This window comes from Theropithecus gelada, chromosome X, assembly GCF_003255815.1.
Source record: "Theropithecus gelada isolate Dixy chromosome X, Tgel_1.0, whole genome shotgun sequence".
NCBI lineage: Eukaryota > Metazoa > Chordata > Mammalia > Primates > Cercopithecidae > Theropithecus > Theropithecus gelada.
The window spans coordinates 11990748-12003927 of record NC_037689.1 but is presented as its reverse complement, the minus strand read 5'-3'; the positions used below and the strand labels follow the sequence as shown (position 1 = coordinate 12003927).

General features: G+C 54.4%; 1 protein-coding gene across 4 annotated transcripts; it reads left to right on the top strand.

The window, feature by feature from the left end:
• Window positions 1-184: 184 nt before the first annotated feature.
• On the top strand, window positions 185-12595 carry CDK16 (cyclin dependent kinase 16). Of its 4 annotated transcripts, none has more exons than XM_025372699.1 (16): window positions 185-961; window positions 5850-6057; window positions 6679-6812; window positions 6912-7037; window positions 7128-7184; window positions 7282-7396; window positions 8059-8153; window positions 8252-8314; window positions 8566-8689; window positions 8873-8993; window positions 9102-9199; window positions 9282-9387; window positions 9469-9511; window positions 9668-9758; window positions 11162-11239; window positions 11326-12595. In XM_025372699.1, exons 2-16 carry the CDS (start codon window positions 5856-5858, stop codon window positions 11361-11363), a joined length of 1491 nt encoding a protein of 496 aa, XP_025228484.1. In that variant the 5' UTR covers window positions 185-961; window positions 5850-5855; the 3' UTR covers window positions 11364-12595. The 4 variants fall into 4 exon arrangements, with proteins under 4 accessions (XP_025228484.1, XP_025228483.1, XP_025228481.1 ...); XM_025372698.1 differs by lacking the exon at window positions 185-961 and adding an exon at window positions 980-1402; XM_025372697.1 differs by lacking the exon at window positions 185-961 and adding an exon at window positions 5307-5609.
• The last annotated feature ends 585 nt before the right edge of the window (window positions 12596-13180 follow it).

The following is a 13180-nucleotide window of genomic DNA, read 5'->3' as shown; positions in this document are numbered from 1 at the left end:
GCAGAGTGAGGGAAGGCACGGGCGGGGCTGTGGCGGGCAAGAGAGGTGGCAGGAAAATCCTACGCACGGCGCCTATGCAAATACTCGTGTGAGGCAGAAGAGAGGCTCCGCCCGGCTCGAAGTTCCAAGCATGCGCAGTAGCGGCTCCTGCACCTCTAAGGATCCGCCTCTTTCCTCCTTTCTCAGCTTCGCTTTCACCCCGGGAGGCCCGCTGTATGAGATGGAGGGCGGGCTAAAGGCGGGACGAGACCCGATTGAGCGCAGTTGTGACCAATCACCTTGCGGAATATTCGGCCTATAGCGAAGGAGAAGCTCAGAACAAAAAGAAGGCCCCACCCCCGCTGACGGAGAAAACCTATGAAACCCGGGCGGAGGCGTGTGGAGTTGGGGAGAAAGCGAAATCACGCCTCTTCAGTCAGCCACGCCCTTTATTCTTGCTCAGCCTCGCCACAGAGAGCAAATCCGATTGGCTGGGCGACAACCTCAAAGGGCGGGGCTGTACACGTTCACTATGGGAATAAGGTAGCGGTTGGGGGGGCAGATGGGCGGGGATAGGCTGTCCTAGGTAAGGTGGTAAAGGCCAATAACTCTTCAGGCTGCCCCTCCTCGAAAAGTCATCTTCTCGCGAACCTTTAAAATGCCTTCCTCCCCAGGCACCTCAAGGGACTAGAACGGAGTGCTTCATTTCTCTTTTTCCTCCTTGCAAAAGTCCCGTTTGCCACCATGGGGATGTACCAAGTGAGACTGAGTAGGGGGAGCGAGTGGTGATGGACGCGCCAGGTTACTGGCCGCTGCTCACCTAGGCGCTAGCAAACTTCTGCCAAGATCGGAACTGAGTACTAAACAGCCTCCACACTTCTCCCTGGTGCCGTCCCCGGCCTGGCGCCGCATCCCCCTGTGGGCTCGCGATGGCCGCGTCCCCTCCCGCTGCGGACGGGTCCTTTGGTACAGGCAGTCCGAGGTGAGTCCCCTCCTTTCCACTTCACCCTTCCGAGCGCCTGCGTGCGCATGCGCGGAGCGCGGCGCGCGCGGCGGTTGGGCCGTTGGCTGTTCGGCCCTGGGATCCGCCGCCACTCCGCGATCAGCCGGCTCTGAGCCGCGAGCCGCCGTGAGCACTCGGATTCGAGCCGGCGCCAACGAGCCCGGGGGCATCGCCCGCAGCGGCCAAGCTCATGGCCGGCTGAGCGGGACGCCGCCTCCGCCTCAGCCACCGCCGCCGCCGCCGCCTCCTCCTCCTCAGCCGGCGGCGGCCCGGGCCCAGCAACCATGGCTGAAGACTACTGGGACGGGCGCCTGCGGCGAACAGGAGGAGAAGGAGGTCGCGCGGCCTCATCCCGGGCCGCCGCCCCAGGCGCCGCCGCGCCGGCCCCGCGGCTCTGAGGTTGCTCGCGCGCCCCCGCCGGTGAGCGCGTCCCCGAGGCGTGGGGGCTGCCCCTCCTCCTTCAGAACCCACCCCGGGCGGTGCCCAGGGGTCTGGGCTGCCGGGCTGGCAGGTGCCCCCACCCCTGGCGAATTTCCCAGAATGCACCGGGGCGGGGGTCATTTGGGGCCTCCCTGACCTTGGCCCCGCCCTGGGCCCGTCCTGGGAGCTGGGGTGGGAAGTGCTGTGGGTGCTAATGGGGAGCAGGGGAAATCAAAGGACCAAAGGGTGTGGAAATGGGTGACAATGGGGTGAAAGACTTGGGGGGTTTGCTAATGGGGGTCGGAGCATGTGGCAGTAAGCCTCATGCCAATAAGCCGTGTAAGGTTCAAGGCCCCGTGTGTGCTTGTGGAAGGAGGGCGGGGTGCGGAGCGGGTGAGGGACCCGAGGGTGTATAACGGGGGATGTCGAGGAAGTTCCAAGACATGCTCATAGGGGTTATGTCCGCGGAGAGGCCCGGTGTGTGTTCATGGGGGACAGGGTGGCACAGGTACCAGAACGTGTGCTGATGGGGTCAGGGCTCTGAGGCCTGGCGTGTGGCAGTGAGGCCCGGGATGCTGTTAATGCTGCGTGTCTGTCCCTGGGGCCTGCGGTGTGTGAGAATGCAGTGTGTGCTTTTGGAGGGCAGGTAGTTGAAGGACTCGAGTGAGGCGTGTGTGCCAGTGAGGGTCATGGCTGTAGAGAGTGTATGCCTGTGGCCTCGAAGGTCTAGGTAGTTTGGGACCCAGTATATGCTAATGAGGGCAGAGTGGAGGAAGATCCTGAGGGTATCTAATGGAGGAAGAACTGTGGAAGACCTGAGCCTGGCCTAAGGGAGATTCGAATTGTGTGTCTGCCTGGGCCCGGGAAGGGGTGGTGGGGAAGGAAGTGTTTTAGCACCGTCAGAGGCTCAGTGGATGAAGAGTCAAGGTGATGTGAGGTGTGAGTGTGTCCATGGACACAGGGAATGAGAGTCTCGAGGACACACTAGGAAGGAGCAGGGTAATATAAGAAGTTCTGGTGGTTGCTAATGTGGGTTTAGAGCCATAGAGGCTCTTCAATGTGTGCCATTGGGAGAGTCAGCTGTGTAAAGTCTGGAATATGCTAATAAGCATCAGAACCTTGCAAAGATTGTGCCCTTGTGTCCGCGGAGGACCAGAGTATGTTGAGGTTCCAGGGGGTGCTACTTGGGGGTAGGGCTGCAGAGGGAATCTAGTGTGTAATAAGGGGGATCAGGGCTTTCATGAAGGGATCCAAGTGTAACCAACAGGGATTATATCTGTGGAGGGGTCGGAGCAGAGAGCAATAGAGGACAGGAATGTGTGATGATCTCGGTGTGCTAAAGTGGATTTTAGCACTAGGGAGGGCTGAAGTGTGTGCTAATGGGAGTCAGGGCTGAATGGAGACCTGTGTGCACTAATGAGGGTCAGGCCATGGTAGAACAGTGTGTTCTTGTGTCTCTGGGGAATAGGGCTGAGTAAGGGTTCAGAGTGTACTAACGGGGAGGCAGGACTGTGTGAGGCCCAGCGTGTGCTAATAGAAATCAGGCCTGAGTGAAGACTCAGTTTGTGCTGACCAAGGGGACAGGACAGTAGAAGGACTGGAATGTGTGTTAATGATGGTCATAGCTGTGAAGGGGCCTGAGTGTGGGTAACACTGGCTAGAGATCTTTCTGTAAGGTTCACTTTATGTTAACAGCATCCAGAGCAGCATGAAGAAGGTCCAGTGAGTGCTAATGTGGGTCAGCTATAGAGTACCCCAAGTGCATGTTAATAGAGGTCAGAATCATGTAAGGGGAACAATATGTTAATGTGGGGAGTCAGTGCTATGGAGAAGGCAAGAAGCAGCTAGGCCAGGGAGGGGCCCAAGAATGTGGTGGCAAGAGTTACTCAGAGGAGGCTGAGTGTGTGCTGACAGAGTTCAGGGCGGTATGTTATGTGTTAGGGCTTTGAATGCTGATGGGTATATGAGATAATAGCAGGTAAGATGTAGTGAGGCCTCCTTGAGGGTCTAGCGTGTATTAATGGGGATCAGGACATAGAGTGCGATGACCAGGTCCTTAGTGGTTGGTGTGGTGAGTATCCTTGAGTATGAGAGTAGTCTGAGGATGGGTGTATGTCTTTAGGGATCAGGAAGGGTCAGGCAGGACATGTGCCCTTTTTGGGGTGAGGTTTTATGTCCAGTTTCTTGCTGCCTCCTTCACTTTTTTGAAATCTAAAAAGCTCAATCAACTGAAATGATATTTAAAAGTTTCCTTGAGTATAAATGTTCACTTATCTCTGTTCACAGGGGCTTGCCTGAGCCCCCCCATCCCCCTTTCTGGGAGTGTCATGTGATATACAGATTTTACACCCCATCTTCCTAAAATCCCAAGAAACTGAACTCCAGAGCATGTCCAGCCCTTGGGGTTTCCAGTTAGAGGTCATGGACCCATGGCTCCTCCTGGCTCCCTCCCCATCCTCCATTCAGCCCTACTTCCAGTCTCCCCCAGCCCCTCCCCTACTCCCTGTCGCAACATGCAAAGCAACTGGGTATCTGTGCCATATGGGGACACAAGGTTGTCTTTGGGAGCTGGCCATGCTTTACCTTCCTCGCCTTAGGCCCAGTATTCAGCCTCCCAGGTCAGGATGTTTTGTCATTATCCTGGGTTCTCCATGGATGGACCTCATCCTGTATCTGAGGTCTTTCTGCTAGGGTGGCCCCTACCCCTCCTGGAGATAGTGAGTTCAGCCAGGTGGGGGTGGGAACTGCTGGGGGAAGCACCTGATTTCAAGGTAGCAGATGACCCATTTCTCTCCTCAAATCCAGCCCCAGTCTCATCCTCGACCTCCTATCATAGCTCTACTTCCCTTGGGCCCGGGGCCATCTTAGGCCCTGCTGTGAGTCCAGATGGTTCCTGGGCCAGGTCTTTCCCCCTCCTTGCTGGCCCAGAGCCCAAGAGGAAGCAGAAGACGGCTGGCCTAAGCCTTTTGGTGGCCCCATTCCCTTCAGCAATCCATCTAGGTCATCTTCCTGTCGATGCCAGCATCCCTGGGCTACCTTGTTTAGGGTTGTTCAATGAATAGCAGGGACTCATCACCTCAGCAGAGGTTGGTCCTAGGCCCTCAGCCCCCTGATTCACTTATTTCTGCCATAAGCACTTTTTGAGCATCTACTCTGTGTCAGTCACTATTCCAGGTCCTCAGGATATAGCCGTGACCTAAACACAGAAATCTACCCTGGCGGAGCTGATCTTCTAGTTGTGGCGGTGAGGAGATAGACAGTAAAGACTAAAGAAACAAATAAGTAGGTGGTGTCATTTCTGAGGAGGTAATGAGTGCTGGGGGGATAACTGGCAAGGTAAGGGAGCTCGGGATGGTTGAGATTTTAAATAGGGTTATTCATGGAGGCCTCATGAAAAGGTGACTTTTGAGCAATGGCCTGAAGGGAGAGGGGAGTGAGCCATTTCGAAATTTAGGGGAAGGGTGTTCCAAGGTACCAAGAACAGCCAGTGTGAAGGCCCCGAGGTGGGATTCTGCTGGGTGTGGTTGCAGAACAGCAAGTAAGAATGGTGGCGGGGCGGTTGGGGGGGGGTGGTGGGCAGAGAGGTAATAGGGCCAAATGAGGTAAAGAAAGACCTGTGGGCCACATTGAGGACTGGGGTGTGTATTTGGGGTGATGGGAAACGTAGTACATTCTTGAGTAGAGGAGAAATGTGACCTGGCTTGTAAAAGTCTAGATTGGACCCTAGGGGTCCTAACCTGATCAAACCTTTCTGGCAGCCCTGAGAAGAGCTGGTATACACTGAGATCCCCCCCTCCACACAATCCCACCCAGTGGGTGGGTCTGGGCAGGACACCCTGACACACACTCCCCCCCCCCCACCCACCTGGGTAGATGAATGGGATGATGCAGTGGTTGTCATGACGATGAGTGCTAGAGAAGTCAGGAGGAGGGTCCCTGTGGCCACAGGGAATAATCTGCCTTGGCCTTTGAGGGTGGTGCCAGGGGAACTATGCCACTCTATGGGCGTGCTCGAGGCCATGTCACCCATCCTTCAATTCTGGGCACACGCCCTGGCCGACCCATGGCTGGGCCCATCACTGCAGCTGTACCTGAGAAGATCTGCTATGGAGCCTTCTGCTCCTGCAGTGGGGCTTTTCCCCTAGAGGCCAACAATCCATCGTTTGGGCCCTTGCCCTCAATCAGCCACCTAAATCTGAGAACTCAGGTGGGCTACTTAGGAGCAGGGTCCCAGTGGAGTTGGCTCTGTGGGTGGGCAGGTACTTACAAAGATCCCCGTCCATGTTGGGTTTCCAGAAATCCTGAGTGGCTCTGGGGTCCATATTGGTTGAGTGAGCACTGACAAGTCCATGTCAGTGCCCCCTACTAGACTGTGGGCTTTAGGGGACCCATGGTGATCAAGCAAATGCTAATATGAGACCCATTTCCATCCTTGTCCCTTGCTCAGATCGCCATGGATCGGATGAAGAAGATCAAACGGCAGCTGTCAATGACACTCCGAGGTGGCCGAGGCATAGACAAGACCAATGGTGCCCCTGAGCAGATAGGCCTGGATGAGAGTGGTGGTGGTGGCGGCAGTGACCCTGGAGAGGCCCCCCCACGTGCTGCTCCTGGGGAACTTCGTTCTGCACGGGGCCCACTCAGCTCTGCACCAGGTGGGTCCACTGGCTACCCCCTCTCCCATATGACCCCAGGCTGCTTCCCAGGTGTTGCCTCGTGGCCACATTCCTCATTTTCCTCTCAATTTTCTGCCCTTTCTCTGCCCCCCATGTGCTCTCTTCTCCGCCTTCCTTCCCATCTTCTCTCAACACCCTCGGTCTATCTGTCCATCTGCGCTCCTCTCCTTGCCTTTCTGCCCAGGCCCCGTTGTAAGGGGGCAGAGGGTGCCTTGCCTGTCACAGTTGCCCCAAGGCTCCCTCTGCCCTTCTGCCCTCTGTGATGGCCTCCTCAGGCCTCTGGTACCTGCCTGCCCTGGGCCTGCCTTCCCAGGACCCTTGGCTTCCCCTGCCACCACCTAGCTACCAGCTCTGAGCTCAGCTTTCCCTTGGAAGGAAAGGTTCCACCAGGTGACTTTTGCCTCCCCACCCCCCAGTTCAACCTGTCCTAGATGGACCTGAGCTTCCCTGGGCCCTATCACCCTCTCCCCGAGGGACTCCAGGTTTCCCCTGGGGGCCATGTGCACACATGTGTGATGATGGAATATGTCTCATGGGTGAGGGGGTGTCCTGTGGTTTCTGACCCCACCTGGCCTGCCCTACCCGTCTCCCTGCCACCAGAGATTGTGCACGAGGACTTGAAGATGGGGTCTGATGGGGAGAGTGACCAGGCTTCAGCCACTTCCTCGGATGAGGTGCAGTCTCCAGTGAGAGTGCGCATGCGCAACCATCCCCCACGCAAGATCTCCACTGAGGTGCTTGACCCAGTCTGGATGGTGGAGGAGCTGGAAAAGGGGGTTGGACCTGGGGAGGTGGAACTCATGATCCTGTTTCTCTCTTGCCTTACCTGCTAGGACATCAACAAGCGCCTATCGCTACCAGCTGACATCCGGCTGCCTGAGGGCTACCTGGAGAAGCTGACCCTCAATAGCCCCATCTTTGACAAGCCCCTCAGCCGCCGCCTCCGTCGTGTCAGCCTAGTAAGCACCTTGTGTTCCTGTCCTCTCCTTTTTCTCCTCCTCTCCCAGACCCTTCTGAACTTGCTTCAACCTGCCTCATTTGTCCCACAGTCTGAGATTGGCTTTGGGAAACTGGAGACCTACATTAAGCTGGACAAGCTGGGCGAGGTGAGAGGCAGCTAGGAGGCCCATGGTGGGGATGAAGGTCAGTGGGAACTCCTGGAATCTCATAGCACCTCTCCTGTCACACTTCCTCACATTCCAGGGTACCTATGCCACCGTCTACAAAGGCAAAAGCAAGCTCACAGACAACCTTGTGGCACTCAAGGAGATCAGACTGGAACATGAAGAGGGGGCACCCTGCACCGCCATCCGGGAAGGTACACACCCCCATCCCATCTGCCCCAGGCTTCCCCAACTCACCCCTGGTGCACACACTCCATAATGAGAACAAAGACTGGTTCTGGGACCCCCCGCAAAACACTCTGGCTTTCATGGGAATGCCTGTTACCCACATATCCAGGTAATAATCAGGGTAACCAGGAATCTGTTCCCATTTGGATAAAAGGTGGATGAATTGCAAACCAGGGTTTGGTTCCGAGAACACCCCTGAAAGTGCTCACTAATTTATTTACTGTAACAATTTTTAGTCAGAATATCACATGGAATGAATTTGAATTGCACTGAAATTGAGTGTGCAAATTTGATTTCACATGATGCTGCAGGCCTGTGTACTGAGGGTTGGAGCCAGGCCCCTTCCCAGAAACCAAAAACAGGTTGTGAAAATCTAGTGTCACATGAGCCTGGGGCTGCAATCCCAGGTTCTTGCTCCATACTCTCCTCTGAGTCTTGTTTTCCACATCTGCAACATGGGGAGACAACTTGCATGAGGTGGGTTAGAGCTGGTGGCTCCGAGGCATTACCTTGAACTGTCTGGAGAAAGAAAAAAAACCTGGGCTTGTCCCTTTCTAGTCCTTGTCCTCACCTCTGTCCTGAGGGTAGGACCCTGACTCTTCCCATCCCACTCCCATGCTTCCTGCAGTGTCCCTGCTCAAGGACCTCAAACATGCCAACATCGTTACGCTACATGACATTATCCACACGGAGAAGTCCCTCACCCTTGTCTTTGAGTACCTGGTAAGGCTGGGTGGCACTGGGTCCCGGGGGGAGGTGGGGAGAAGGCCAGGAGCCATAGGAAGTAACCCTCATTCCTGTACCACCTTTTCTTTCCTCAGGACAAGGACCTGAAGCAGTACCTGGATGACTGTGGGAACATCATCAACATGCACAACGTGAAAGTGGGTGTGGGGCAGGAAGCAGGGGCACAAGGGGGCCCCCACTCACCCACTCCAACCCACAAATCTCCCAGAAATGGACTTTTCCCTTTGGCTTTTTTTGCTAGGAGCCCTTGGAGGGCACTGGGACCCTGTCCTCTATTGTGTGACAAGGCTCTGGGCCTGGTGTCTGTGTTTGGGAGGGGAGCAGTGCCTGCTGGGGGTCGGGCTAGTGGATAGTCTTTGATCTCTGCCTGCCATTCCTGGGTCCCCAGCTGTTCCTGTTCCAGCTGCTCCGTGGCCTGGCCTACTGCCACCGGCAGAAGGTGCTACACCGAGACCTCAAGCCCCAGAACCTGCTCATCAACGAGAGAGGAGAGCTCAAGCTGGCTGACTTTGGTACCACTGGCCTCCCCCTTCTTCTCATTGGCTCACCAGCCTCCTACTTTCCCATGACCACTTAGTCTCACTTCCCTTCAGCCTTCCCAGATTTTGCCTAGGACACCCTCACTCTCAACTGCACTCTCCCCCAGACTTTGCCCATGACCCCCTCACTCTAGCTGTCCTTTGTCTGATTTCCAGGCCTGGCCCGGGCCAAGTCAATCCCAACAAAGACATACTCCAATGAGGTGGTGACACTGTGGTACCGGCCCCCTGACATCCTGCTCGGGTCCACGGACTACTCCACTCAGATTGACATGTGGTAAGGACAGGTGGAAGTGTGGCAGGGGCCACGTCGTAAAGGGGGTGGCTTGGTCACAACAGCCACCCAGTCAGCTGCCTCTCTATTCACTGTGCCCTCCCTGCCCAGGGGTGTGGGCTGCATCTTCTATGAGATGGCCACAGGCCGGCCCCTCTTCCCGGGCTCCACGGTGGAGGAACAGCTACACTTCATCTTCCGCATCTTAGGTGAGGAGGCATGGGCCCTAGACGCTGTGGAGACACAGAGAGGACCTGTGAGATGTTTGGGGTAACTCCTCTTCCCTACTAGGAACCCCAACTGAGGAGACGTGGCCAGGCATCCTGTCCAATGAGGAGTTCAAGACATACAACTACCCCAAGTACCGAGCCGAGGCCCTTTTGAGCCACGCACCCCGGTGAGGCTGGTGGGTGGGTGGACGTTAGGGGCCAGAGTGTCCAAACTCATTTTAAAGCAGGTCTCTTTGTCCTTGTGGCAGACTTGATAGCGACGGGGCCGACCTCCTCACCAAGCTGTTGCAGGTGAGACCACCTTGGGTCAGCCTTGGGGGTATGGGATTCCAGGTGTGGGGAAACAGGGACCCCCCCCCTCAAACCAGGGGCAGGGTCTGAGGTGGGCAGAGAGACCTACTCGTTGAAGATAATCAATACTATCCCCCTCCCCCCACCCCCACTCAGTTTGAGGGTCGAAATCGGATCTCCGCAGAAGATGCCATGAAACATCCATTCTTCCTCAGTTTGGGGGAGCGGATCCACAAACTTCCTGACAGTGAGTGGAGCTGGGGAATGGACCAGCCAGTGTGGGGACTGGGAAGCAGAACTGCTGGGGCCAGCTGGCGGGTTGTGTAGGATTCTGGCTATGCTACTCTAAGTGGGGGGACATCTTGTTCACAGGTGTGATGGGTTGTATTTGTTATGAAAACATTTTTTAGTTTTCAGTTCCTTTTACCTTTCATGAAAAATTTAAAACATACATAAAAATATATGCAATAGCATTTTACCTTTTTTAAAGTAGACATTTCCTTACATGCGCTAAAAAATGCACAAATCATAAGTATACTATACAATGAATTTTCATAAATGAAACGTATCCTTGTAACTAGCACAAAAGTCAAGAAACAGAATGTTAAAAGCTCCCCACCCCCAGCTCCCTTGCATCTCCTTCAGTTATTCCCAGCCCCTCCCCAAAGGGTGACCACTGTTTTGACCTCTAACAGCAAGGATAAGTTTTTTTCTGTCCTTGTATTTTATAGAAATAGAATCACATGTGATGTTCTCTTTTTCTATCTGGCTTTTAAAAACTTTTTAATATGGATATTTTCAAATATATGTATTTATATATTAGTCAAAATAATATGATGAGTCCCTAAGTACTCCAATAAATCATCAATCTGTGGTCAATCTGGTTTTATCTATATTCTCTCTGATTATTTTGAATCACATCCAATCTCAGACATCATAGCATTCATCCCTAAATAATTTCAGCATATACCTATAAAAGATTTTTTTAAAAACAAATTATCAAACCTACAAAAAACATTTGCTCACTTTCCCTATCTCCCCACTGGATTAATACATAAAGCAAACCCCAAACACCACCCATCACCTAGACTTAACCAGTGGTAACTGCAATACCATAATCCACTTGACAAAATTAATAATGATTTCTTTGTGTCATGTAATAGTCCGTATTTTATCTTCCCTGGTTGTAGCTTGTTTGTATATGGAATTGTTTGACAGATGAAGGTCAAGCCTCTCAGAGAAGAGGCAGCGTTTTCTTTTTTTTTTTTTGAGACGGAGTCTCGCTCTGCCGCCCAGGCTGGAGTGCAGTGGCCGGATCTCTGCTCACTGCAAGCTCCGCCTCCCGGGTTCACGCCATTCTCCTGCCTCAGCCTCACGAGTAGCTGGGACTACAGGCGCCCGCCACCGCGCCCGGCTAGTTTTTTGTATTTTTTAGTAGAGACGGGGTTTCACCATGTTAGCCAGGATGGTCTCGATCTCCTGACCTCGTGATCCGCCCGTCTCGGCCTCCCAAAGTGCTGGGATTACAGGCTTGAGCCACCGCGCCCGGCCTGAGGCAGCGTTTTCTAATTCTTCCAGTGGGGTCATATGGGGCTGGTCCTGAATGACCTCATGGGTCATCCCCCACTTCTATGTCTCCCCCATCTGTAGCTACTTCCATATTTGCACTAAAGGAGATTCAGCTACAAAAGGAGGCCAGCCTTCGGTCTTCGTCGATGCCTGACTCAGGTAGGTACAGCCCCTTGTCTTCCTCCCCACCCTACCCACCTACCTGCTTACCCACCAACAGCCGTCTGCTCTGCTTTCCCCCACAGGCAGGCCAGCTTTCCGCGTGGTGGACACCGAATTCTAAGCCACAGACCGAGGCCCCAGCAGGCAGCGGCTGGAGGGATGCCACACCCCTCACAGGGCAGCCCCCAACTACATCTTCCCTGCTTACTCTGCCTACCTGCCTGAGCCATGTTCACCTGCCCACTTGTCCCTTGCTGCCTGTCCAAACACCCGACCATTGGCCTGTCAACCCACCCATTGGCCTGTCTGCTGGGTGCTAACAAAGCTCTCATCACTCCTTCACTTGGTCTGTCTGTCTGTCTGTCTCTATCTTGGTAGTTGCCGGTGGACAGCATGGCCGTGCCAGCCTCCCACACTGAGGCCAGGCCTACCCCTCATCATACCATCCCCCAGGACCACTACCCCACGGCCAGCCAGGGGTCCAGAGCTAGCTCAGGCTGGGAATCTCGACTCAGACAAGATGGTGACAATGCCTTGAGTCTGAGGCATCCCCTGCCTGCTTTCCTGCCTGCCCCACCTGCCTCATATTGTGTGGGCCTTTTTTTGTTTGTTTCATTCATTGTTTTTTTTTTTTAATTATTTTAAATGAGGTTTTCATTTTTTTAAATGCAATATCTCTGTATACAGATTGGCTGGGCCCCACCCCCTGCGTGTGGCCCTCCCACAGTATTTTGTGCAATGAAGCCCTGCTCCCAGCCTTTCAGAGACAGGGACACAGCCCCTATTTGGAACCCTGATCATCACCAGACCCTGGGATCGGCTATGGGAAAGCATGCCACGGCCACTCGCCTTCCTACCCCCGCCTGCCATCCTTAGCTGCAGGAGGATCTGGGGACTACCAGAGACTCTGGGAAGTGGACAAGGTGGGGGGCCCCACTCTTTCTCTCCTGCAGTCCCATAGCTGGGGCCTCCTTCCTTCTCAGGGTCTCCCCAGCTCAGCCCTCTTGCTCCCATCCCACTCGGTGCTGTTGGGTAGGGGCCCTGCCAGGAACTGACCAGCTCAGCAAGGAGCCATACTGTGCATATGTGCACAAGCAGGGTTGGGGGAGGGGGTTGTGAGGGGTTGTGCCCAGGTGTTGCCCCCTATCTCCTGGGGAGGGTGAGCAGGGCAGGGACAGTCTCCAGGGTCAGTCCCTGGATGGGTGGTTACCTCCCCTTCCTCCACCCTAAGCCCTGGGGCCCTGAAATGGGGTGGGAGGGCAGGGGTGGGAGCCCTCCTAGTGGGTTTGGGGGGTTGGGTTCCTGAATGCACCATAATCGCTGTATGAAATATTAAAAAGTCTAAAGTGAAAAGCCTGCTTGCAAATCCCTGTAGGGGTGGAGGGTGGCCAAGCTGGGGTGATTACTGGGACCTTGGAGAATTCATACCTGATCACCACTGTCTAGGAAAACACTGGGAGTGGACCAGGGACACGTCACAACTATGAAAAAGGCATCTAAGGTATTGCACATGTAACAGTAGAACATGGAGTTGAAGCAGGTAGGGCAGGCTGAATGGTGTTGATGGGCTGAGAAGCAGAAAGGGGAGTTAGATTTGCCCAGGAATGTGAGAAAGCCTGATAAGAGGGTGGAGACAGGGGAGTGGAGAGATGATGTTTGAAAGACACTGGAAGGCCCAATAGAACCATCGATGGGAAGATGAGGCAAAGGCCCTGTATGACCACTACAGCATCTGACTAGGAAACCATGAAGAGGAGGGAATCTTGACAGTAAAGGGTAGATTGTGGACCACTGAGTAGGTAGAGAAATCCTTAACCTGGAAATTTCAATTATTAGTGTCCAGGAAGTAATAGAAACCATGGGCATGGGTGAGAGAGTTTGCAAGAGGCCAGGGATCAATGACACAACCTGGGATTTGCTCTCAGGTATGAGGATAGT